The 23,130-nt window shown below is 52.0% G+C and overlaps 11 protein-coding genes across 11 annotated transcripts; 8 read left to right on the top strand and 3 right to left on the bottom strand.

Annotated features, from left to right (window-relative positions):
• Nucleotides 1-213: 213 nt before the first annotated feature.
• JN550_006874 (uncharacterized protein) lies at nucleotides 214-1,473 on the top strand (the record flags this gene model as incomplete). Its single annotated transcript, XM_049318661.1, has 2 exons — nucleotides 214-370; nucleotides 434-1,473. The coding sequence occupies 2 exons, from the start codon at nucleotides 214-216 to the stop codon at nucleotides 1,471-1,473; spliced, it is 1,197 nt and encodes a 398-aa protein (XP_049171109.1).
• Nucleotides 1,474-2,791: 1,318 nt separating this feature from the next.
• On the top strand, nucleotides 2,792-4,142 carry JN550_006875 (uncharacterized protein; the record flags this gene model as incomplete). The annotated part of the gene is made up of 2 exons (XM_049318663.1): nucleotides 2,792-3,299; nucleotides 3,349-4,142. The coding sequence occupies 2 exons, from the start codon at nucleotides 2,792-2,794 to the stop codon at nucleotides 4,140-4,142; spliced, it is 1,302 nt and encodes a 433-aa protein (XP_049171110.1).
• Nucleotides 4,143-4,275: 133 nt separating this feature from the next.
• On the bottom strand, nucleotides 4,276-6,157 carry JN550_006876 (uncharacterized protein; the record flags this gene model as incomplete). The annotated part of the gene is made up of 6 exons (XM_049318664.1): nucleotides 4,276-4,562; nucleotides 4,627-5,014; nucleotides 5,064-5,520; nucleotides 5,575-5,607; nucleotides 5,689-5,963; nucleotides 6,086-6,157. The coding sequence occupies 6 exons, from the start codon at nucleotides 6,155-6,157 to the stop codon at nucleotides 4,276-4,278; spliced, it is 1,512 nt and encodes a 503-aa protein (XP_049171111.1).
• Nucleotides 6,158-6,934: 777 nt separating this feature from the next.
• Nucleotides 6,935-8,179, top strand: JN550_006877 (uncharacterized protein; the record flags this gene model as incomplete). The annotated part of the gene is made up of 5 exons (XM_049318665.1): nucleotides 6,935-7,208; nucleotides 7,279-7,437; nucleotides 7,523-7,845; nucleotides 7,905-7,974; nucleotides 8,046-8,179. The coding sequence occupies 5 exons, from the start codon at nucleotides 6,935-6,937 to the stop codon at nucleotides 8,177-8,179; spliced, it is 960 nt and encodes a 319-aa protein (XP_049171112.1).
• A 678-nt stretch (nucleotides 8,180-8,857) lies between these two features.
• Nucleotides 8,858-9,909, top strand: JN550_006878 (uncharacterized protein; the record flags this gene model as incomplete). Its single annotated transcript, XM_049318666.1, has 4 exons — nucleotides 8,858-9,112; nucleotides 9,171-9,347; nucleotides 9,419-9,427; nucleotides 9,583-9,909. The coding sequence occupies 4 exons, from the start codon at nucleotides 8,858-8,860 to the stop codon at nucleotides 9,907-9,909; spliced, it is 768 nt and encodes a 255-aa protein (XP_049171113.1).
• A 409-nt stretch (nucleotides 9,910-10,318) lies between these two features.
• On the top strand, nucleotides 10,319-11,402 carry JN550_006879 (uncharacterized protein; the record flags this gene model as incomplete). The annotated part of the gene is made up of 3 exons (XM_049318667.1): nucleotides 10,319-10,534; nucleotides 10,588-10,916; nucleotides 10,967-11,402. The coding sequence occupies 3 exons, from the start codon at nucleotides 10,319-10,321 to the stop codon at nucleotides 11,400-11,402; spliced, it is 981 nt and encodes a 326-aa protein (XP_049171114.1).
• Nucleotides 11,403-12,019: 617 nt separating this feature from the next.
• Nucleotides 12,020-12,502, top strand: JN550_006880 (uncharacterized protein; the record flags this gene model as incomplete). The annotated part of the gene is made up of 1 exon (XM_049318668.1): nucleotides 12,020-12,502. One exon carries the CDS (start codon nucleotides 12,020-12,022, stop codon nucleotides 12,500-12,502), a length of 483 nt encoding a protein of 160 aa, XP_049171115.1.
• A 1,948-nt stretch (nucleotides 12,503-14,450) lies between these two features.
• JN550_006881 (uncharacterized protein) lies at nucleotides 14,451-15,107 on the top strand (the record flags this gene model as incomplete). Its single annotated transcript, XM_049318669.1, has 2 exons — nucleotides 14,451-14,967; nucleotides 15,025-15,107. The coding sequence occupies 2 exons, from the start codon at nucleotides 14,451-14,453 to the stop codon at nucleotides 15,105-15,107; spliced, it is 600 nt and encodes a 199-aa protein (XP_049171116.1).
• A 1,742-nt stretch (nucleotides 15,108-16,849) lies between these two features.
• On the bottom strand, nucleotides 16,850-18,126 carry JN550_006882 (uncharacterized protein; the record flags this gene model as incomplete). Its single annotated transcript, XM_049318670.1, has 2 exons — nucleotides 16,850-17,856; nucleotides 17,910-18,126. The coding sequence occupies 2 exons, from the start codon at nucleotides 18,124-18,126 to the stop codon at nucleotides 16,850-16,852; spliced, it is 1,224 nt and encodes a 407-aa protein (XP_049171117.1).
• Nucleotides 18,127-19,849: 1,723 nt separating this feature from the next.
• JN550_006883 (uncharacterized protein) lies at nucleotides 19,850-20,671 on the top strand (the record flags this gene model as incomplete). The annotated part of the gene is made up of 1 exon (XM_049318671.1): nucleotides 19,850-20,671. One exon carries the CDS (start codon nucleotides 19,850-19,852, stop codon nucleotides 20,669-20,671), a length of 822 nt encoding a protein of 273 aa, XP_049171118.1.
• Nucleotides 20,672-20,919: 248 nt separating this feature from the next.
• JN550_006884 (uncharacterized protein) lies at nucleotides 20,920-21,452 on the bottom strand (the record flags this gene model as incomplete). The annotated part of the gene is made up of 2 exons (XM_049318672.1): nucleotides 20,920-21,120; nucleotides 21,180-21,452. The coding sequence occupies 2 exons, from the start codon at nucleotides 21,450-21,452 to the stop codon at nucleotides 20,920-20,922; spliced, it is 474 nt and encodes a 157-aa protein (XP_049171119.1).
• Between the last annotated feature and the right edge of the window lie 1,678 nt (nucleotides 21,453-23,130).

Raw genomic sequence — 23,130 nt, forward strand, 5'->3', positions numbered from 1 at the left:
TGGGCAATCACGGAGGTGAAAACCCGGTCCTTGCCGCAGAGCCTTCACTGCATTCAACTCCCACATTCCCCACTCTGAATAGCTGAGTTTCTTGTGAATATACCCCTCCTTGATACTCCTTACGCTAAGCTCATCACTATCTATAGCGTCAATACACGTTTCTCCTCCTTCTCTCCGGCCACTCCCATCTATGTGATTGTATATAACGTTGTAATGTCCGGTGAGCTAGGGGAAAAGGATGAGTGCCCATCATCAAATAGAGAAGGCAACGAGACTGGAGCCCACTTTCCGGCAGTGCCTCCACCAGACAGAGGGGTCAAAGCCTGGACTTTCCTGACCGGTTGCTTCGTGATCGAGGCCATTGGATGGGGTGAGTTCTACTTCCTCAATATCGCCCAGGAACCGTTCAAGTGACTTTTGCCATGCGACCTAGGGTTCAACATAGCCTTTGGTGTTTTCCAGGAGCATTATAGTCGTCTGCCGCAGTTCCGAGATGACCCCAACATCCCCGTCATCGGGACCGTTGCTACCAGCATGGTCTTTCTCGGCACGCCGTTTGCCGCGCCCCTCGTAAGGAAATTCCACAACTGGCGGCAGGCCGCCGTTGTCGCCGGGTCGGTGCTGTGCATCGTGTCCCTGGTCTGGGCCTCGTTCGCCAACTCGGTCGCCGAGCTCATCGCCAGCCAGGGGGCCTTGTACGGCACGGGGATCCTGGTCGTGTATGCGCCGCTCGTGAGTATGCTGAACGAGTGGTTCGTGGAGCGGCGCCGTTTCGCGTACGGGATCGTGTTCGCGGGCGGCGGCGTGAGCGGCGTCGGCCTGCCCTTCCTCATGGAGTGGCTTTTGGCGGCGTACGGATACCGCACCGCTCTCCGGGTAGCGGCTGTCGCCCAAGCGGTCCTACTGGCCCCCTTTCTGCCGCTGATCAAGGGAAGGCTCCCAGCGGGTCGCCAGGAGAAGGTGCCGGCGGATTGGAGATTTTTGCGGAACCCGCAGTTCTGGATACTCGCGCTGTCCAACCTGCTCCAGGGCTTTGTCATCTATATCCCGTCCATCTACCTCCCAAGCTACGCAACACTGGCCGGTCTATCGCCTCGTATTGGAGCACTACTGTTAGCCGCACTCAATATTGCCTCTACGCTGGGCCAAGTGGTGTTCGGCCACCTCTCTGACCGATTCAATAACGTCTACATCCTGGTCTTTATTACGACATTTGTCTCGGCGGTTGCTTCCTTCTGCATCTGGGGGTTCGCTCAATCCCTGGCTCTACTGCTAGTATTTGCCATCATTTTCGGCTTCTTCGGTGGGGCATATGTCGTGTTCTGGCCCAAGTTTGCGCTGTTGTCGGAAGACCATCTCCTCTTGTACGGCCTCATGGCCTTTGGCAAGGGCATCGGGAATATCGCCACGGGGCCCGTCACCGCCAGGATGTTGACTCTGCCCACGTCACCGGGCTATGGGCTGGGCACGTAAAAGACCGTGATCGTCTATACGGGTACGCTGCTGCTTGCATCCTCATTGGGCATTGCTGGGTGGCCTCTGAGACGCGCTCGGAGAGAGTGCATGGATGGCAATGGTCACCAGGGGGAATCAAGCACACCTACAATGCATACTTCACGCAGTGGGCATTTAATGCAAGAAAATGGTAAATGACGTGTAGGTAAGTGCGCTACTATATTTGAGGGCATGGGCAAAGTATGTTGAAGACATGCATGAAGAACATGCTCTCGTAGGTGGAGAAACCGTGGATAGGGGAACCAACCTTTCGTCGCCTTGGCTCAAGACCGCCGTAGTCACCCCATTAGAACGTTCATATAATGTGAGATTAGTGACGAAGCTTGATTCTAGGATGCTCGCGGATCCGCATTATCTTTCAGTAGCATAGAATCTAAAACGAATATACTACTTGAGGCATGTTTCGCTGGCCAAGCCTGCTTCGCCAGCTTTGTGAGATACGATACACGGATCGAGCGCCACAATGTAATCGGCAGTAAAAACGCAGGTTCGGTTGTCGATCCCACAACTGCACTTCTATAAATATCCAGCAACACGGAAGTAGAAGTCTAGCGAAGTGTTGAGTTTAACGAGATGCCATATGATGTTGTACAGTAGTGGACGAGTGGCTGGTCTACAAGCTCAGAACTTCATGACACTCTGAAACTACATGATGAATATGTCCTGGCTGACACAAGATAAAACCCTACCAGGACCTTTACGAACTACGGGTGTCGTCAACATGACTCAGTAACACTGTGATGGACCGCTTGTCACCTGGGTCTTACCTCCTCTTCTGAAGTTCATGTCAAGTGATCAAAACTGACAGCTTAAGTTCATCTAATTAGTTTCGAATAGTGTAAAGAAGAGCCTATTCTTACCCTCTGATCGAGTTTATAGCGGCAGTGCTAGCTTGTCGACAAGAACCCAAATGCTGAGCGGGGCAGCCGGTCACCTCATGGAACTGCATTTCCAGACGTGCCATACCATAACATACCCCACTGCGAAGCAGCCATTTTCGAATGGATGCAACGTGCGTACATGGTAGCAAAGATATGGCGAGTATCACTGGTCGAGGGTTGGGTTGCCGAAGATCCCCGCATATGCAACCATCAACAAAAGGCATACTGGGCGCAGATCTATATCTATGCCTTGTATGATGGGTCCGCCAGGGTCAATCTTTAGCAGAATATAGATTCGACAACCCCTCATCCTCCAAGCAAACTCCACTTGCAATAGCTCAGCGATATATCATCCGTTTTTCATCCCTTGCCACCGTTAATTCGTAATAATCAGGATGGCCGGAGTCACCCCTGGAAAGACTTTTACTCCAGGTCTAGATTTCAGCGCACAATCATACAGTCATCTCGCTGATAAAGTCGAAGCTGATGTCTCACGAGCTCATCATATAATCAAGGAGAAACTTCCACTTCTTGGTGAACTAAAAGCGCTGCTCTCGATCGCTTTTGGCGACAAAGCCCCCTTCTTCATTGACGCACGATCTGGTACTGCGGCAGTCTTGGACTCAGTTGATGACGAGCCTGACACGAGGCTGAACATCAAGCCCGAGTACATTTCACAGTTCTACGACGGCAAGCTTGAGCCCCGATACGGTCTTTTTAAAGATGCGTTCTTCAATGAGGCGTCCATGCCCTCGGGGCGGATCCCCGTAGCTATCAAGTTTGCTGACCTACTGACTCCGCATCCCCCGGTACCGCCCAAGACTGCTGATAAATTTGACCGGCTTCCACAGCCAACTGAGGATCTTGATCAAGTCAGGCGGGACGTAAATGAGTTCGGATATGGTATTGTAGGCAACGCCCTTATTCTCGTTCTAATACTTATAAGCCAAAGTCGAACGCAAAGCTCACTCGGGCCAACAGGCTAAAAATGTCTTGACGGCGGAGCAAGTCGCCATCATGAAAAAAGCTGTGCAAGAGCAGGCTGCAGGTGAACGTGACGCTGGCATTGCACAGGTGGACGGGGGGCCTAACGGACCAAACCAGCGACTATGGACTCTCGTCAATAAGGGTGACGACTTCTTGGACCTTCTGAACCACCCCATCATCGATGAGATGATCCCTTGGTTCCTCGGCGAACATGCCATCATCACGACTTATACGGCCAACATTGCGCGCCCGGGAAACGTCCCAATGCAACTGCATACTGACCAGGTTGCGGTACAGCCTCCCATTCGTGACCTGGCATTCGGCATGAATATCATGTTTTATCTCGAGGATGTTACGGAGAAGAATGGCGCAACGCGTGTATACCCAGGATCTCACATCGGCCAGATCGCACCTCCAGATATCTTCACTGTTGACGGTACTGCTGCAGCTGCGGCCCCAGCCGGGTCGGCTCTGATCTTCGAGAGCCGCCTCTGGCACGCTACCGGTCCGAATCGTGAGGAATCTGGCGAGCGCCCCGTGATACTTCTCTTCTTCATGCGCTCCTTCATCCGACAACAGGAGAACAACTTTCTCTCGCTGCGTAAGGACGTATGGCCGAAATTATCGGACAGGGTCAAGCGAATGTTGGGGTTCTACACTACTGGCGCTCTGGGTGGTGTGGACGGCGAGGTGAGGGAAGGCTTATTTGTGGAGTGGAAGGAAGGGGTTGGGAAAATGCGCGCAGCTCATGGGAGGTAGATCTACTCTAATGGTAGGTATACCATCAACGCCAAATGTACACTCTTGCGTGTGATGAAATCAAAACTCATTTTCATATCATATAAGGCTAGCTCGAAGCCCATGGGTCTAATTATAGGTACGGGGATTACTGCTATCGCTCTTTTGCAGCAGTGGTTGGTGTCGTATCCTCGCCGACGCCAGGGCGAATGGGCCTAGAGTCCAGGACTGCCTTCTCCGCGTCGGTTGCATCATTTATATGCACAGCTACCTCATCGCCAAACTGTTTGCCAATCTCCTCAAGTGATAGCCTGGCTGTCTCGGGCCAGAAGAAGTAGATACACGGGATGAAGAAGATACTCCAACAGATAACCAAGAGGAAGTACTTCCATCCTACCGCTGCGAAGCCGATGGGTGCTGTCTGGAGAAGAATGATGGTGGCTGGCAGATGTCAATATACCACTTAGTTTAGGGGGCCTATGCGGAGGCCTTTTGACCGACTTACCAGCGAATTGCCCGAACAACGAGAAGGCCATGCCAATGGATCGGATCTCTGTTGGGAATATCTCCGAAACGTAGAGATACATGGTTGTATTGCAAAATGTTCCCTGGAAAGATAGGTAGAGGAACATGAACAGAACGCCTATGGCGTTTCCCGCCCTGTTACTGGTGCCGGCATAGCTTGCGATCATGGCCGACATGACAGAGGTGGTGATGATAATGCCGACGAATCCAGTTATGTACATTTTTCGACGCGAGTTAACCTTATCGTGAAGCCACGCGCCAAACGGGTTGTAGATCATACCAGCAGTCGTCAGCCAAATCGCAGATAATAGAAGCGGCATGTAATCAGTCTGGCCTAAGCTCGTATAGAGAATGACTGCATAATTGTTCTGAGGGCCAATTAGCTCATGATCTTAGCCGAACGCTGAGCTAACTTACGATAATCAGAGGACCTCCGAATTCAGCACCCCACTGAGTTAGAAAGCCTATAGCCATGCGCTTCCGGTAACTCTTCTTATTAATCACAGCTTTCCAAGGGCTGCCGCCATATTGGCATAGCTTCTCGGCGTCGAGCTGCAGTTGTTTCTCGATCTGGTAGTATTCTTCTCTGGCGACGAGATCTTCCGGGTCACTTGGGGACTTTCGAAGCCGCTGCAGAACCGCCCAAGCTTCGTCCGTCAGACCTTTGGACATAAGCCAACGCGGCGAGCGCGGGACCCATCGAGAACCAACAAGGAGTACGATGGGTGGCAGCACCTGGAATGCCAATGGGAACCGCCAGCCAAACTCTCGGTTTCCCGAAAAGTAGACAGCGAAACCTATCCAGGACGACAGCATATAGCCAAAGACGAGGAAGATCGCATGGTGTCCAACAAGCCAGCCGCGGGCAAAGGGGCTGGACATTTCAGAAAGATACATAGGTGTAACTGTAGCCATCAGGCCTACGCACATCCCCATGATCCATCTGCCCGCCTGAAACATACTATGTGGAATCATCAGCACAGAGCTATCGTGTATGCGATCAACTCGCTTGGAGGGCAACGCAAAAGGGAGCAGTTCTTACGCAAGACTCTGAGCACCGCTTTGCAGGGCACCCCCGAGAATACCTAGGGTACACGCGAATTGGATATTCCGTAGTCGGCCAAAGTAGTCACCGGACCACATGAATATGAGGCAAGCAACGGCACCGCCTGCTGAGAACAGGCCATTGGCCGTCGCGATGGCTGGAGTCGTGATGGTGTCATATCCCGGTTCGCCGGTAGCTGGTAGGTCGAAGAAAGCATACCAGCCAGGCTGGCCAATCGTACTGCCAATGATCGAAGCGCCATAGCCATACGTCTGCACATAGGTGTCAATACCAACTTGCCAGGCAAGGCATTGCAATATCGCTTAGAGTGTCGAAGGAAGGGCCAGAGTTATGGAGTGTTTCGTTGCAGGCTACGGATAGTCTGTAAACTTACTGTGCCGCCCAGAGCAACAAAAGCGATCACCAGCCTGTTGTAAAGGCTCGTCTGGTTGCCTGCCTGGGGCATGGTTTCTACAAATTTTAACCTAGCCTTCACGGCGTATCTCCAATCTAGTTACAGAAAAGCAGGCAAATACGGACAGAAGAAAGTTAAGGAGTGAATGTTACATAGTCACTGAATGAAGAACAGAACCATTCTACGTAAAGCGCACCTAGAGAGTGACTCAGAAGAGGATCGCCATCTGCTGATAAGAACATGATCGTCAGTACTTACGGATTGCACATTTTAGTACATTGAAGATACCTACGCTACAGCTTCTGCACGAATAGAGATGGCGGGCAACTATGTGCAAACACACCACTCGTGGCATGGTTCCAAGCGATTCGTGCATGTTACAGTACTGAAGTGGCAGATGACATGATCATCCATGCCAGGCCGTTGTCAATAGTTGCATGCCGGCATTGGGAGACGTCGCGCGGGGCGGACCCCCAGTGACAGTGCGCGACCCGCATACCTTGCCTGCTTTGTCCGTACTAGGTCTGACAGTGTACCACGCGATGCAACACATCGCTACCAACTTGCAGGTATCCACACAGAGAACCAAGACGACCCTTGGTTGGTAGAATTCCCACCAAGCCGAGAGCCATCCATCCTCTTGACATCATTGCCGCCACAGGATTCCGGGTATGCGTCGGCGCATCTTCGCTTGAGAGCCACGAAGTCAGGGCTCCCCATCTCTGCTATTGGGTGCGATTCATGCGTCAATATTGATGCTCTTGTCGTTGCGACTGCATTATGTCAGGCCAACACAAACTTCCAGCCAGAATGATAGACTGTTCTATCATGGAAAAGGGCTGGGATGAGCTCCCAGACCCTAAACGAGTGTGGATTGGGACGTCGGGCAGTCATGAGGAGGGTCTTGGTAGACTCGTCCTACTAACACCTGAAAGAGTATTGGAGGCAGCTCAAACTCAAATAAGGACAGGCATCAGAGTGAACCTTGGTTGGGACCTGACCAAGCTCGAATATGCTTGCTTTAATCGCCAGCCATCCGAGCTCAAAATAGTGCCAGTGCTCGGAGGCGTGGCCTTTGACGATATCTACACGATGAACCCACGTGCGTGCTCATTTGCGTGCTCATTATGGCCAGAAAAATGCAATCTCCACGTTGCTAACAGCTATGATAGAGCAGAGTAGCCAGTGGGACGGTCTGCGTCACTTTTCAATGCCCTGCGAACATGGGAGCCCTGATCGTGTCTTCTACGGGGGGACCACCAAGGAAGAGATCCTGGATCGTTCTAATGACCGGATCGGTATCCATCATTGGGCACGGGAGGGTATCACAGGTCTGCTATCACTAGCTATCCAATTTCTGCAGAGCTCCCATCACGATACCGAGTCCATCAAGCTAATAGGCCATGCGTGCTACAGGCCGCGGCGTTCTGATTGACTATGCATCATGGGCGGAGAGAAAGGGTATCAAATATTCAACATTCACACTGCACGAGGTGAAGCTGGACGATATTCTGCAGATCGCCAAAGAGTGCAATATCACTTTCCTGCGAGGCGATATCCTACTGGTGCGCATCGGCATGACCAAGGAATGGGAGAAGGATATGACCATCAAGGACAAGCAGGCATACGCAGCTACTACAACTCCCATGCATGCAGGAGTCGAAGGGACTTTAGATATGCTAAAATGGATCTGGAATACGGGATTCGCAGCTGTCGCAGGTGACGCCATCAGCTTCGAGGTAAGTCTCTTGGTGCGAAAGTAGACCAGACGGCTGGCAAACAGCTCATCATGGCGTAGGTGTACCCACCTCCTCCAGGGAGGATTATGATGCACGAGTATATGCTGCCAGGATGGGGGATGCCTATTGGTATGTGTTAATTTTGATTTTCGACCTCCCATCAGTTTACGTCAATACCGAGTCACGCTCACCAGATTTAGGCGAGATGTTTGATTTGGAGAGGCTAGCGGAAACATGCACACAGCTTCAAAGATGGACTTTTTTCATCTCATCAACTCCTCTAAATATGCCTGGTGGCATCTCTTCGCCGCCTAATGCACAGGCTATCTTCTAGGAAGCCGAAGTGTGGACGTTGATGGATGTTCGTTGTTCCTGGGCGAGCATGAGTCATTCACGTATTCAATTCCAAGAACTCAAACCGATAACATACTCAAAACCGTCACTGGCGGCTATTATCATGGAACTCGTAAGGGGACAGTAATGTTTGCACTTGGAAATCCCCATACGATGCCAGCAATGTTGGTAGTGCTACGATCTTGGGTACCTCCACACACTTGGTACCTATCAGCAGCAAAGACTAGTCTATGGCTCGTAATTGCAGACGACTGGCGTGACATAAAATGAACACAAAGATTCGAATGGCAACGGAAGCCACGGGAGAACTGATTCATTGTGGTCAGCAAGCACTCCAATCGAGTTTTATGTTAGCTTTTTAGCGTCGCTGAGGGTCTCCTTCCTTGCCAAGAACTTGTTTGATTGGCCAATTCTTTACGAGCTCCGAGATGACAGCGTGATGGCATCAGCTAGTGAGCGGGAAACCCACTTATATACAGAGCCGCTCAGCCACAAGCGCAGCACCGGATCAAAACGGAGTCGAATTTCCAACGTTGCATCCAAGTCATTTGCAAAAGAGCTGATTATAAAAAGGTGCTTGCAAAGCATTCCTCTGCAGTTGCAATTCACATCCGCTGGAAACTGCAACGAATGCAAACAAACGTAAACCTTACTCAATATGTCTGCATCAAAGCCTGTCTTCATTCTCGTGTGTGGTGGATGGCACTCTCCGGCCTGCTATGATAAGCTGAAAGACCAGCTTGAGGCTCGAGGCTACGAGTATTATTGCCCTCACCTGGCATCGATGGGTCCTGCTGCGAGCGGCATGACATACGAGGCAGACGTTGAGGTGGTTCGCGGCATTGCACTGCCGTTGATTGATCAAGGAAAAGAAATCGTCCTCATCGCACATTCTGCAGGTGGTGTACCGGCGGTATGTATATGCTCTTCTTTCCGGGACACAATCGCGGATCAACTGATACCATTCACAGGTTGTCGCTAGTCAAGGTCTTGAAATCAGCCAGCGTGCAGTCGATGGCAAACAGGGCGGCTTCAAACATATCATCTTCATCGCTGCCGTCATAATCCCTGTCCGTGGTTCGGATACACTGCAGACGTTAGGAGGCCAATGGCAACCGGGACAGGGAGGAGTTGAGCCCTACACCAAGGTCAGTCGGAAAATCGGTGCCCCTACACTTTCCAATCTCGTAATTCCTGGCCTGAACTAACGATTTTACAGAACAACCTTGTAAGTAAATATTACAGTCAACTCGCTTCATTGCAAATCTTCGGGGCTCCCATGTGATGTGGAATAATACCACAAGCCTCTGCAAGTGACGCGGATACAGGACCGCCACACTCCAATGAATTCAAATTACACCGACTAACCCCCCCTTCTTTTAGATGACGATCCAAAGAGGAGCAGAAAAGGCATTGTACAGCGATCTCCCTGAAGCCGAATCCGAGAAATACTACGACCTCTTTGAGCCACACTCGCAGGACGCCTTTGAGACGCCTGTGAACTACATTGCTGCTGATGTCACCATTCCGAAAACATTCATCGTGACAGAAAAGGATGCTGTGTTCCCGCCGTTTGCCCAGAAGGCTCTCGCGAGCAGTGTGCCAGGCATGAAGATTGAAAGCATTGAGACCAGTCACAGTCCGTTCGCGAGTCAACCGGAACATTTGGCGGATATCATCGTGAGAGTTTCTGCTGGCGATGGACAGTGATGGGCCGACCGTACGGTTCCTTCATTGGTTTTGATATGGAAATATAAAATGGCGTTTGGATCTCTCCACTAGATTAAACTGAGACTTCAAAGGCTTGTTGTGCGACCTGTCCAGGCATCACTTACGATTGCTGATTCTGTGGAGCTCAACTAGTCGTTCTTGTATTATGACAAACTTGTTGCAAGATACGTTACTGTAGCCAAGGGAAAACTTGTATTAGTATTGACATTACTTGGCCTCCACGCCGCTATCGGGTGACTCAGAACTTTAGAAGTCAGCGCTACTGGGTTCCCCACCCGGAGCCAACTCACCAGCATTGCAGCGTTTCATAAACGACAAACCACGGAGCATCCCAATCTTCCATATGTAGGCCATCCACGACGAAGGTAACCCCTCACAATCTTTGAATATGGACTCGTTCCCTATAGCAGGATGGATCGGCTTGGGAAGCATGGGCACTGGGATGGCCAAAAACATCCAGGCGCATCTCGCCAGGAGCTCGGCACAGCCATTAAGGGTCTTCAACCGAACGGCATCTCGCTGTATTCCGTTGGAGGAGTCTGGCGCCAGGCGCTGTGAGTCGATTGCACTACTTGCGCAGGATTGCAAAGTCATCTTCCTATCTGTAGGCTACCCTGTTCGCTGTTTGATCTCCCATTGAAGTGATTGACCTCACAGTCAAGCGCCGACGAGGCAGTTTTGTCCATTGTCGAGCAGATCATCGAGTCGGGGGACGTTGAGGGAAAGATTGTCGTCGACACGACTACGGTCCACCCAGACACTTCAAAGGTAGTCTCGGCAAGATTAGCTAGGCAAGGGGCACAGTTTGCTGCGATGCCTGTCTTTGGGGCTTCACCAGCCGCCGCTTCTGGGACGCTCCTGGCGGCATTTGCCGGACCACAAGATGTCCTGGATTTGCTTTCGCCATTGCTGAAAGGTGTTATTGCCCGTGAGGTCCTTGTTGTCGGCACGGAGCCCGAAAAAGCACTCCTTCTGAAAACCACAGGGTAAGGGACCTTTTCGCTGCGATCAAGGTCGAAAAGCTAATCCCGTCTAGAAACTTGATGATGGCTTCGCTGATGCAAGTGGTAGCCGAAGCACATGTCTTTGCATCGAAGGCGGGTCTGCCAGAGGCCACACTCGAGAGACTATTAGAGCTCAACTTTGGTCCTGTAGCCTATTTGGACTCAGTTAGGATGACCACGGGTGTATACTGTCCTGGGCGGGGCGGGGCGCCGTGGTCTGACTTGAATCTTGCGATCAAGGATGTAGGGCACGCAATTGAGATTGCTGACAAGAAAGGCGTCAGCCTGAAAGCTGGAAAGGCCGCCTTCGAGGGACTGGGTAAGGCCAAGGAATGGGCGAATGGGGAGGGGAAAGTCGACGGTACTGACCGAACACTAGACTCCACCAGCTTGTATGGAATCGTAAGGCAGGAAAGTGGACTGGATTTTGAGAGCGACTTGGTCAAAGCGAGCGATAGTCAATCCTGACGGCGAAGACGTGTCTGCTCAGAGATTGCCTGAAGGCAAAGCAGCACAGCTCGCGCCAAGAACAGAGTCTGATGGATTTTGAAGGCCGACTTTATCATCAGGGATACAATGGCAAGCCAACTAGCATTGGCATTACCACCAGTCAAGTCTCCGCGTAGTTTATTGGTGTTAAAACCTAGCTGATAGGCCATACACGTTTTACCTTATGTGGGCGTGCAATAACTATCTTAGCTTCAATCAGCAGGCGCAACAAATGTGCAGTGAGAAAGACTTTTATCAGATTTCGGCAGCCAATGCCAAATGCCTAACGTTACCTAGGTACTGTAACTCCACGGGGGTGATGCTTAATTCGGGGCGTCTCTGATTGGTCAGTATGACACCCAGGGACAGCGCGGCGGATTGGTAATAATCCGGGCCGGCCAAATTAGTGACGTCGGCTACCGGCTCTACGGGCTGTACATTTGTTGAATCTGCATTTGAAGATTCCCGTATCAGGTGAACCTCAATTCCAACAAGACAATACACATACTGGCAGGAAGCCTATAGCTTGTTTCTACCTCCTTGGTTTACCCATCTCACACATCCTCCTACTGCTCAGACCCCACCATACCCTCACGATGCTCTGTCAACGGTGCCGGCGCATCGCAGTCACAGCAGCTCGACAGCTAAGCCGACCATCCTCGAGAGCCAACAGTGCATTGGCTACCAGTCGAATCGCCTCGAGGTCATCACTGATTTCTGCACCCGTTTCACGACTCCCATATGCGGCGTCATTAAGATATTCCACCTCTTCTGAGGCAGCCGCAGCCGCAGCCGCAGCGCCTGCAGCGACAGGATCATCCACGACCCCAGAGAAGCCCGACTACCTGAACGAGGCCGAATCAGAGATATGGGACAAGTTGGCGGTCGAGTTCTCACCCACCGAGCTCATGGTACAAGATATATCTGGAGGCTGCGGGTCGATGTACGGCATTGAGGTTGCCTCGGAGAAATTCCGAGGCACGAACATGCTAAAGCAGCAACGGATGGTTAACGCCGTCTTGGGGGAACAAATGAAGGGATGGCACGGTGTCCAACTCAGGACGAAGATCCCATCTTAAGGCATGCGCGAGGATCCAATTCAGACACCCGACTGCGAGCTTCTTGCGTTCAGTGGTGGCATACCCCCTCCTCCCTATCGAGCAGGCCACGTCAGAATCATGTGGTGTACTTATTTGTAATATGTATCTCTTCAACCCGGTCATGTATAGTCTTGGGACCGTCTGGTCGGCAACTGCGTGGGTCATCCGCGTCGTGTAATTTAATGTTACGGCAAATTACTTCTACCGTCGATGTCTATGTCCAGAAAACTTGGCAAGCCCTAGCTTGGCTTGAATGAAAGCTGACACGATCAGCTACAAACTGCTGCATCACCTACTACTTCAGGTTACTTTGTCGAGTGCGTGGCCGTCTACCTACTTCTAATCCTTAGCTAGAAGCAGCCAAGAGACATCCAGTGGATCTGTAGCACGAGCGCAGTCCCTTGTCTTCCGGCGACAAAACGAGTGGTTCTCGGGCTGTCTCTGAGTGGCTTGGACGTGCATCGGGGAGTAATCCGCAGGTACGCTGATAGGCTGGACATGTACGTTAGCACTTCCGTCATGTAGTCAATTCTGAGGCGCAAAATGGATCATCACAATGGCTTGCAGTAGTGTAAGGTGAGCATAGTTAGCACTACGTTGGATAGTGCGGCTGAAAACCGCATATGTAAGACCTGGAGAGTCATATGATTGCGTATTTCTCAGCTCTAAATACGTTTTATGTCTGTACGGCATTAGAATTCCAAGAATGCGTCACGTACTCATTATTAGGCATTTTCCGAGAAGACCTAAAGCAGAGCAAGTAACTTCAGACAGGAATTGAGATTTGCAAGAACGTTTGTTGGTGCTAGCTATGGATGGTTTGCGACTACGAGTTGGCTTGACCAGGCCGGCGGAGTCCCTCCGTGATATCAAGGTTTCTTGGATCTAGCAGGTGAGCTTCCGACATTCCGTTGTCCAGTAGAGTCGGAGTGGTAGGCCACACGAGAGATAAGTTTGCCAGCATTAGTGCTTCGGGGGATCGGCCCGCAGCCTGTTGCATTGACTAGTCAATTGTAGATCTCTGCCACGGCACATCTGTATGAGACATATCGTTGATAGCTTGGATCAAAATCATCATTTCACGGAGCACGGAGATACATAATTTATTTGAGGGTCATTCGGCCGATCTTCGCCAAGACCCTTAGTCTAGATGTTAACGGTGTCATGAAGAAGCTCGTCAGAAAAAGCAAATATACATCCTAGCACCTGCTTTACCCCGTGATCTGCGTCCCGAATTACTGGTACTGCGATCGTGAGGCGATTGGCTTGAGACGGCCGAGGTTCTTATTCAAAACATACTCAGCCTCATTGTGACCGACGATCGATGTCGTACAGCATAGCATATCTACGTATCTATCGCCATTGCAGCCTCGCTTATCTGGCCAACATACACCTCGACGCCTGGAATAGACTCACAAATAGAACGCCACAAGGCTAAAGAAGTTTCGTGATTACTGATCAAGCAGAGGTGTGGTCCCCTAGCGGATACATCCCCAAGCCACATACGATACTTAGTTTTTAGGGGTCCAAGCATTGCTGCGCACTCTGTGACTGCCAGGGATGTCAAAGAAGCATGAAAAAGCATCACTACTTCGCTTCATTGTCCTTTTAAATGGTTGGATCCTCCGCACAGAATTGGGTGTGCAGCGGAGTGTCGGGACAGCATTCAGGGCTTATTAGAGTCCGACAGCTGGGGTGCGGCGTCTGCTTTTGTCTATCGCATATCGTTCAACAATATCCGTAAGTCATCCCACTAGATTTGGGTGCCTCCTCGTCATATAAATACAGTATGTTTTGCTTGCTAACCTGCTACCAACAGCGCCATTGGCTTGTTCGTCCGCTTTCAGCGACTTTTTCTTTTCTTGGCAGTCTTTTTGCGATATCGGTTTTCCAACAGAGCCTCAAGTCCAATTTGTAACATGTCAGGATGCAGTATAAAATGGAACAAGCAGCAGCCAGGATTTTGACAGGATCTATCCATAGAAGCAAAAGTCATAGCCTGGCGTTTTATGTCGGTGACGGAACCGCGGACGACATATCCGAGCAGCATCCCGGCGGCCCCATGCAAATCCACGTTAACCTACCCCAGCAGGTTCGGGTTGGGCAAATCATTTACCCTCCACTTGTGGTCAACGCCGATGTGGAGGTATATGATTGGATACAAGTTATGCTCGTTGATGCTTTCGGCAACGTTAACACCGCCTTAGCGGGCGACTTGGCAAGATCTCTACATCCTCTCAACGACAACCAGTCCGGCAGCTCTCAGCCTACAGGATATGCTGTTTTCCCCAATCTTTCTGTCGGTCTGGTGGGTACATTCACAATCAAAGTCTGTGGTATGCAGATGAACTACACTAGTTCCTCTCCGGATGCTACCGTTGCTACCGAGGTGTACACTGGGGAGATCAACGTCCGGGAAGAAGCTGTGGCAGCAGAGAAACCTTGTAAGCCGCCGGGACGAAATCACTGCATTGAAATAACCGAGATCTCACGATTGATAGCGAACGACGAAAGGCGACTCCTACGCAGGCTGCGCGATCACAGTAGCAGATTTGGGGTGCCACGGTCACCAGCAAGTTCATAGAATCACTATAATGCGAACTGGGCAGCATAGCACGATAGATAGATACCAGTGAATGCGTTCATAGTATAATGGTAACTTCTCGAACCTTGTGCGATATTTACAAGATCTATGTCTCTGCAAGGATCAGGCTACCAAATCCTTGGCTTGCCACTTGTTTCTTGTATTTTGTTTCAGAATACCATACAGCATAGATTTGGCAGATGACCGAAGGTAAGCTCCGGTATAGTCCAGTCCAGTCCTCAACATGGTCGTCGCTCTGGATGCCATGGACGGTGATGAATTACTCGCCTGTAGCAAAGAATAATTGAACCATATCATGGAACGTTAGAAATAATACCCCACGGAAGGCAGCTGCAGTCTTTGTCTTGGCCTGTCGGGTGATCGACATTGCAGGAGCCCTACGGCAGATAGCCGAACCACTCCACTGGAGACAAAGCAGTATTTCTCGTAAGGCGAGACAAACACTAGCTTGTATGGCTCACAGCTCCGCCAAGGGGTGCGGCCGCAGATCCCAGATTGATGCTCATAGCCTATGAAAACCATCAGGCGCAAAAGATCGAGCACAAAATTCCGAGAGGCGCTCAGCCCTGTACTTCGAGGCTATGCCTTTCTTGTCGCTGAGCAGCCTAACTTGGAAAAGACCAGTGTGAAAGACTACGCCACCAAAGAAAAGCAAATTCCTAAACTAATCAAAGAAGTTCTTCTTTGTGACAACACTCCTCCGGGACAAAGATGCCGGCTTGGCCCAGTACGCGGTTCGAGAATCTCGGTCTATGTGAGACGCATGCTAGTAGTTCCGCATCACGAACTCAACACTTCATCGATCGCCACGACTGAAATATCTTTGAAAATCTTGGTAGTTTGACGGGTAACTAGTAGCAAGCCTGCGAAAATTTCATCATAGGTCACTGTTTTCAGCCACAGAAACGGCCATGCGTCTAGACCTCGCCAATAAATGCAGCCACAATGCGGGAGTTGGCACATATACCTCAGGCTTCACACAATATGCGTCCTGGTACTCAGTTGTTACATACGTGATCGCTGGAAGAGGTCTGCTGCGCATTTTGACCTCCAGTATGAGGAAGGCGAGCGGCTTCGCATTTCACAATTTGATCTAGTCTCTTGATGGTGAAGTGCCTTCAACCGCAGGCGACAGGAGCAATCAAGTTCGTCTAAGACGATGGTAATACCTGCCTGCTGGCTGTCCAAGAGAAGTGCTGCCATGAGATTGAATGGCACGGTGGCACCTGCAGCTGGCAGCACGGCCCCACATCTGTCCCAACGCCGGCTTATGGCCCACTATTCCCGGCAGGCCTGTCGGGAGTAACTCTGACCAACTGCCACCCCTCAATTCACACTGATTTTGCTAATTTGATGGCGTATCTTGCCCTCAAGGAAGTTTGCCACCAAGGAAAGTGCGAGGGCGATGGAGACTAAGTTCATTCCCATCTAGCGGGCAAGACACGAAGCGGCTTAAGTCTATGCACCAGATCGCTTTTATCCCATGGTTTTCTTCCGTGATGCATATTATAGGTTATTTCAAGAATAGGCACTGTATACCTGGCGCGTGTTCCCTTGAGCGGAAATCAAAGTCAATCAATCTAGTTCATTGAGGCTCTTGGCGCACTTCACTCAGCAAACCCTACGGGTGATAGACGAGGATGGACAGGCAAGCTCCATGAGCCGTCCAACGTGGACACTCATCGAAGTTTAATTAGGATTAATATGTAGACTATGTGCTATTATAGAACAGGCGCATATCCAGTGGGAGGGTTGAGGCCATCAGGGATGGCCACACCGAGGCCATAATAGACAGGCGCTGGGTTGCCGCTCCAAGCTTTCTTGATACTGGGCAGTACCGTCCGCTTATGAGACTTGGTGCAGCTGCCCAAGTTAGGTCCAGGGTAGCGCTGGTTACCACCATTGGTATTGAAGTAGCCGGCATACGACGTGTTGAAGTACATGTTGTCCAGCGCAACCTTGCCGTCCCACTCCCGAACGACGTCGCCGGTCTTGTCCGCAACGAGCTTGAAGACATTGGCACCAACATCGAAGCGGCCCAGTGTGTGCAGGTCCCAGTTGGCAGAAACAGTGGAGATTTCACTGTAGTGGTTGTAGTAGTGGTCGTCAGTGGTACCAACAAGCTTAGATGGTACGGCATCACCCAGCAGGATGCCGAGAATGCGGTTCTGGATACTGTACGTCTCATTCTCATCAAATGTGACCAGGACGAGCGTGTTCTTCATAAAGCGCTTGTCCTCCAACAGAGGCTCCAAAAACGTGCGTGTCCAGGTTCCTGCGACACTGACATCTGTATCGTGACCGTCGCTGGTCATGTTGGGGGTGATGAACATCCACTGAGGGAGAGCGTCGTTCTCCAGGTCAACGTAGAACTGGGTCAAGTTCTTCATCAGAGCCAAGCGGTCAGTCTTGGCTGCGGCTGAGTTGTAGATGACTCCGGGGTTATGTTTCCGGACGTAGTCATTTGCGCCAGTCTTCTGGTTGACATACGCCTTTCCCTCAAACCCAGTGTAGGGCATATCCTCCTGGTATTCGCCCCAGGTGATCCCCTTGTCCTCTAGGAGGTCAATGACGGTGGAAACATTGGCGTCAACCTGGTTGAAGTTGTCGTTCTGCATGCCAAAGTAGTCACCGCCAATGGCAGCGATGTAGTTCGGCTCACTGGGATGGGTGACGGCATGGTACCCGTTCAGAGTAATACCCTTCTTTGCGAGCCATGAGAGGTTTGCTACGCCAAGTCAATTCGGTACTGGGAGGGTAACGGAGATATGCGACACTTACCATCGCCAGCAGCCAGGTCATAGTCGGTGTTCTCCAGCCAGATGACGACGAACCTGTCGAAAGCCTTGCCCTTGACGTTACTCGTAGGGCTGGAGGTTTTGGCAGTCGCGCGTGCCGCCTCGACGTCAGCAGTGGCTGTCGAGGTGTAGAGATTCTCAGCCTGTGCCGCAGCACCAGCCACTAGAAGGGAAAGAGACAGCAAGGCGGAGTGCATCATGACTGCGAGACCAGATGCAAGGCACAAGCGAGGGGACCTGACTTCACCGTACTGATTCGGGGAAAGACCACGGGGCTTGAAGAGGTGCGAGAAAGAGGCATTATATGCAGGTCATGGTACGGCTCCGGTATACGGTGGTCATCGTGCAGACTCCAGATGTATCCGTTCCACCCCCCGTTCCACTGCTCTGGGAATCACTAACTGGAACAGTGCTGGTTTCCCTAAACAAGCAACACGGATCAACCGGTAACACGGCCATTTAGCACCCTGCAGGGCAGCCTCTCCCCACCCACATCCTAAGTTCAACCTCCGATGCAGTTGGCCTCTATGATCAGAATGTGCGGAATGAAATGGGCTGGCTCCACACTCCGCTCTTAGTCTGCACTATTATACGAACCGAGAAAGCTTGAATGAGCTTGTTCTGTTCAGTATGCGAAGGCACTCTGTCTCTCCAAACACACGTGGCCCTTGGGAGAGTTCAATCAAAGTATGGTCGTCTACAGTCAACCTATCCAACCAGCACCATTTTTCAACGTACCATCCAGGCTGTTTCCCCAGAGCAGTCTTGCCGTACACACACCACAAGCATGCTGGTATCCTTCGATGCGTTTGGACGGAAAACTCTATGTGCGCTAACGTAGGATTCTCAGCCGCAGACCGAGCCGGAGATGAGTTCACGCGCAGTCGGTGCTGTCGGTCAAGAGTGGTGGCATCCTTTCGAAGCCTCTGGAGGCCATCGGGGGTATGATTCTTGGACCAGAGGGGAAGGTCAGTCGACGACAGAGCTGCACGTGTTGCATTGGACGCCAAGCATTGGCACGAACAGCCGGCAGACTCGAGAGGTGGACCGTTTCGATCCCCACCGCTGGTCGACAAGACTTGCGGGGGCCACCCTTGGGGATTCTGGCGAACCAACATGTGCTGATTTACAGCCCATAACAAGCATAAGAGGCGCCCACGCTTGTATCCGCAAGCCGCGTGTGCGCCTAGCCCCGGGCCCGGCGCCGACATCCCAGCCAGCACTCAGGGGGCGAGGCTTAGTTATCTGGGTACGCGATTGGTGACGACTGGTCTCGCCTGGTCCCCAATTTTAATAGCTTAACGCACTTCAAAGTGCCCTCAGGGTCCGCCTAGAGGCTGGGCACCTGCTAATTGCGGCAATCACCATTGGCTGAGGGAAGGTCGTCAAGGGTAGTGGCCCATGGAGTACGCGTTCACAACACCGCACTTAGATCACAGTCTACGTTGCCCGCATCGTGAGGTCCATCATGCAAGCCGTAGTGTCTCCGGCTATCTGGCCCAATAAATAAGACGCTGCTGCCAGCTTCCTGAGCCCAATGAGGTGTTGTGATCGACGCACGTTACCGTGAACAGCTTTACCCGCCCGATTCATAGCCTCATAATCTCGAACTCGGAATTCCAATCGGAACTCGACGGCGTATTTCGTGCACGAGGTCGGCAGCTTTGAGCCGGCAGCTTGGGACACTACTAGTCTAGGTCTGACTCGATTGAATACGACAATCAGGGTTCTGGGGCGAATCTCCTCCGAGCTACACTTCCATTCTCGCTGAGCTCGCATTCCTCTGCAGCCATGGCAATGAACGGGTTGTTGCAAAGACTTGCTCAACAAGAGCCAGCCTATGAATCTGTTCCAGCAACCCCATCAACACCAGCGACCACAGCGTCAGACAGCAGTTCATCCTACGATGACGATGAAGCCACCATGTCGACTGCTGCACGGATTCAGCAGATACAGCTCCCCACCCTGTCGCGCTTCTTGGCAGACTTCACGTTGGGATTCGCAGATGGCCTGACGGTTCCCTTCGCCCTCACCGCCGGGCTCTCATCTTTAGGTCAAACCGACACAGTAATTCTTGCTGGGATGGCAGAGATCGCGGCGGGTAGCATCAGCATGGGGATCGGAGGGTACCTCTCTGCAAGAGGAGACATCGCCGCAGCGGCTGCCACTGCTGGGGGTGAACCTACATTACCGCAGCACGATGTCTGCCTGGACCCGGAGAAGGCAGCGGCACAAGACAAGTATACGACGGTGGAAGATTACCTTGGTCCTCTACGATTGCCTCCTCATCTACTTGATGCCGTGCGAGCACATGTGGACTCCCAGCCGGCTGTTGGTCGTGCTATACTGGCTCGAGACGAAGCCTCAAAGAGCAGCCAAGTGCGGGAAGTTGCCGAACAGCCATGCTCGCCAGTTTTAAACGGATTCTCGGTGTCTTTGGGCTACCTTCTAGGCGGCCTCTTGCCGCTTTTCCCCTACTTCTTCGTTGCCGAAGTTGCAGCTGGGCTGAAGTGGAGCTTCGGGGTCTGTATCCTTGCTCTGTTCATATTTGGCTTCACGAAACACTATCTTCTCCAAGAGGAGGTGGAAGACCGAACATGGAGTCATGCGTGGCACTACCACTCGCAGCGATGCAATCGAATCAAGCAAAGTGCGTGGGAGGGTCTGCAGATGGTGATCCTTGGCAGCATCGCCGCATTCGCCGCTCTGATTTGCGTCAAGGCTTCAGAGAACATCGTGTCATAGTCACTTGCATAGGGCCGCGGGTCAATCCACAGTCCCGATCCCCTGTATATGCTTGGTTCAGACTGTACACCACCGGCCGGCCCCCGCCTCTGCGACGACCTCCATGTTCAATTGCAAAAGATTAACTAAGTCAGCTCGTCTCGAAAGCTCCCAGCTGCTGTTATTAGTGTGGGGGAGGCGGCGGGCCGGCGCGACCCATCGGAACAGGGCCTCCTCGCCCCATTGGCGGTGGCGGCGGTCCTCTCGCTCTACCCATCGGCATTCCCATCGGGAAGGCCCCTGGAGGTGGACCCATACCGGGCGGCGGACCCCGCCATCCAGGTGGAGGCCCTCCCGGCCCCGGTGGTGGTCGTGGTCCAGGCGGCCCTCCAACCCAGCGCTCTTCCATCTCGCTGCCAGAGTCCGACCCACTGCTGGAACCGCTTTGATAAGAGCCGCTTGAGGTAGTCCTAGTGGAGGAGCTTCCATGTGAAGAAGACCTCGGCATTCGCACCCGGCCACAGCATACCCATACAACCAGGAGAACAATCACCGCCCCAACCACACCCCCAATGATGCCACCCAAAGCTTCCTGGCTTACTCCACTAGAGCTCGGTGTCGGGCCAACATAGCCAGTGGTGTCCGTTGACTGCGAAGGGGAGCCAAGTGTGACGGTGGCTACGTACGTGGTACTTGGTCTGACGATGGTCTGATAGATGACCTGCGCAGTAGGAGCGTCTCTCGGGTCATTGCGAGTGACGGTGACTTCGTGACTTGAAGCGGTGGTAGACAGCACTGCCATGCTAACGGCTGGCGTCGCCTTTTAGACCTCGTCCAAGCTGTTTATAGTTCCGGCAGCACTAGTTGAGCAGAGCAGATGTGTTCGTTCGGTATTAGCAATAAAAGTAAAAGTGACACAGCAAGCCGTTCGTCTTTCAGTCATATATCACAGTGAAATGGTTCTCTTCCAGGGACCTCCACCCCGCTGTCTAACGCCATCAAGACCGGCATCTGCACGAATCCAGCAGCTAAGACAGCCATCCTAGCAACATGCGTCAATTGCCTAATTGAATCTGCAACGGATCCCACCTCCCTACAGCCTGCTCATAAGCTGGAGCGCCGAACAACACCGCGCACCCAGATCTGCCCACGTCAACAACCACCCACGTATCTCCATGCAGACCGCCTGTTCTCACCTTGAACATGTGCAACCATCCGCCAAAGTCTGCCGCATCTTGAGCCTGTCACCGCGTGCTCGGAGCAGGCGACTCGTCGCTCCGGATCGTGTTTGCCCTGCTTACAAGGCAGCGGGTGCGGGGTTACGCTGTTGCTGATACTGCGCGTAGCCGTCAGCGCCGAGGGCGCCGGAAGACCTCAATCACACGACGAACCGCTTTCATTGGTGCACGGGCGCCCAGCGCCTGCATGCAATCTGCATGCGTGCGCTCTGCAGGCTGGAGCCTCGCGTCGCCCGCATGGTATGGCATGCAGTTGGCTCGCCAGTAGCGTCAGTGGTTCTCGTCCCCTCCCTCTGGGCCCGAGAGGCGTCATAGCACGAGATGCGTTCCGGCCTTGGGATATGCCGGCTGCCGTACTCTGGAGCGCTGCGATCTGGCGCGGAGCACGACCAACAAACCTCACAGGCCAGTTGGACCAGACCATCTGATATCGGTGTGCAATGCGCGCACCCGACTACCAAGGGATGCCTAGAACCGGATCTTCGGACGAGCCTGGAGTGAACTTCAGATGCGGCAAGTGGTGGAGGAATTGCCTGGCCCCCAATGCGTTGGCATTTGCCCCAAGAAAGCGAGTGGCTCTTGCGATCGCCAGTCGTGCTGCAGTCTACAGCCTGGCCGTTTTTTATAAGTCCTGGTGGCGAAAAACACATTAATTGGCTTGCTAAATGGTCGTAAGGAATACGCGTGTTCAGTTGGTTAAAGCGCGCAACCATTGTGTTTATCAAATGACGTTACGCTTCAGGCACTCACTTGCACCCACCCACCACCAATTAGATCGCCTATCGTATCATTGCATAGACCCATTATATTGCGATAAAGCTATAATTGACATAGTTGAGCCAAACTACAGTCGCTTAATGGCCACCGTAGAATTGGTGAAGCCGGAGGAACCCGAACTTGCATGCAGGTTGCCGTCCATTGAGCCGGATGCACACGCTATGGGAAGTGAATGAGCTTGGAAATACGAATGCCCAGTAGTATTCAGTAGAACTGCGCCAAGTATAACGGCGTATCCCACCTAAAAAAAAAAAAATGCTTTGAAAATGATATGGAGAGGGAGTGGTACGAGATTCTTTTCTTTCTCTCTGCAATTTTGCTTGAGAGAGCAACTTGCCTTCACAATAACCTGACAGCTATAAGTAGTTACGGGTGTCCAAACTGGAAGCACGTTCTTGTTGGACATGTTGTCTCAATAAGTCGGACTGAAAAAAAGACACAAAATTCATTGACAAACTAAAGATG

The sequence above is a fragment of the Neoarthrinium moseri genome (genome assembly GCF_022829205.1).
Source record: "Neoarthrinium moseri strain CBS 164.80 chromosome Unknown scaffold25_Wmoseri_CBS_16480, whole genome shotgun sequence".
NCBI classification, from domain to species: Eukaryota; Fungi; Ascomycota; class Sordariomycetes; order Amphisphaeriales; family Apiosporaceae; genus Neoarthrinium; species Neoarthrinium moseri.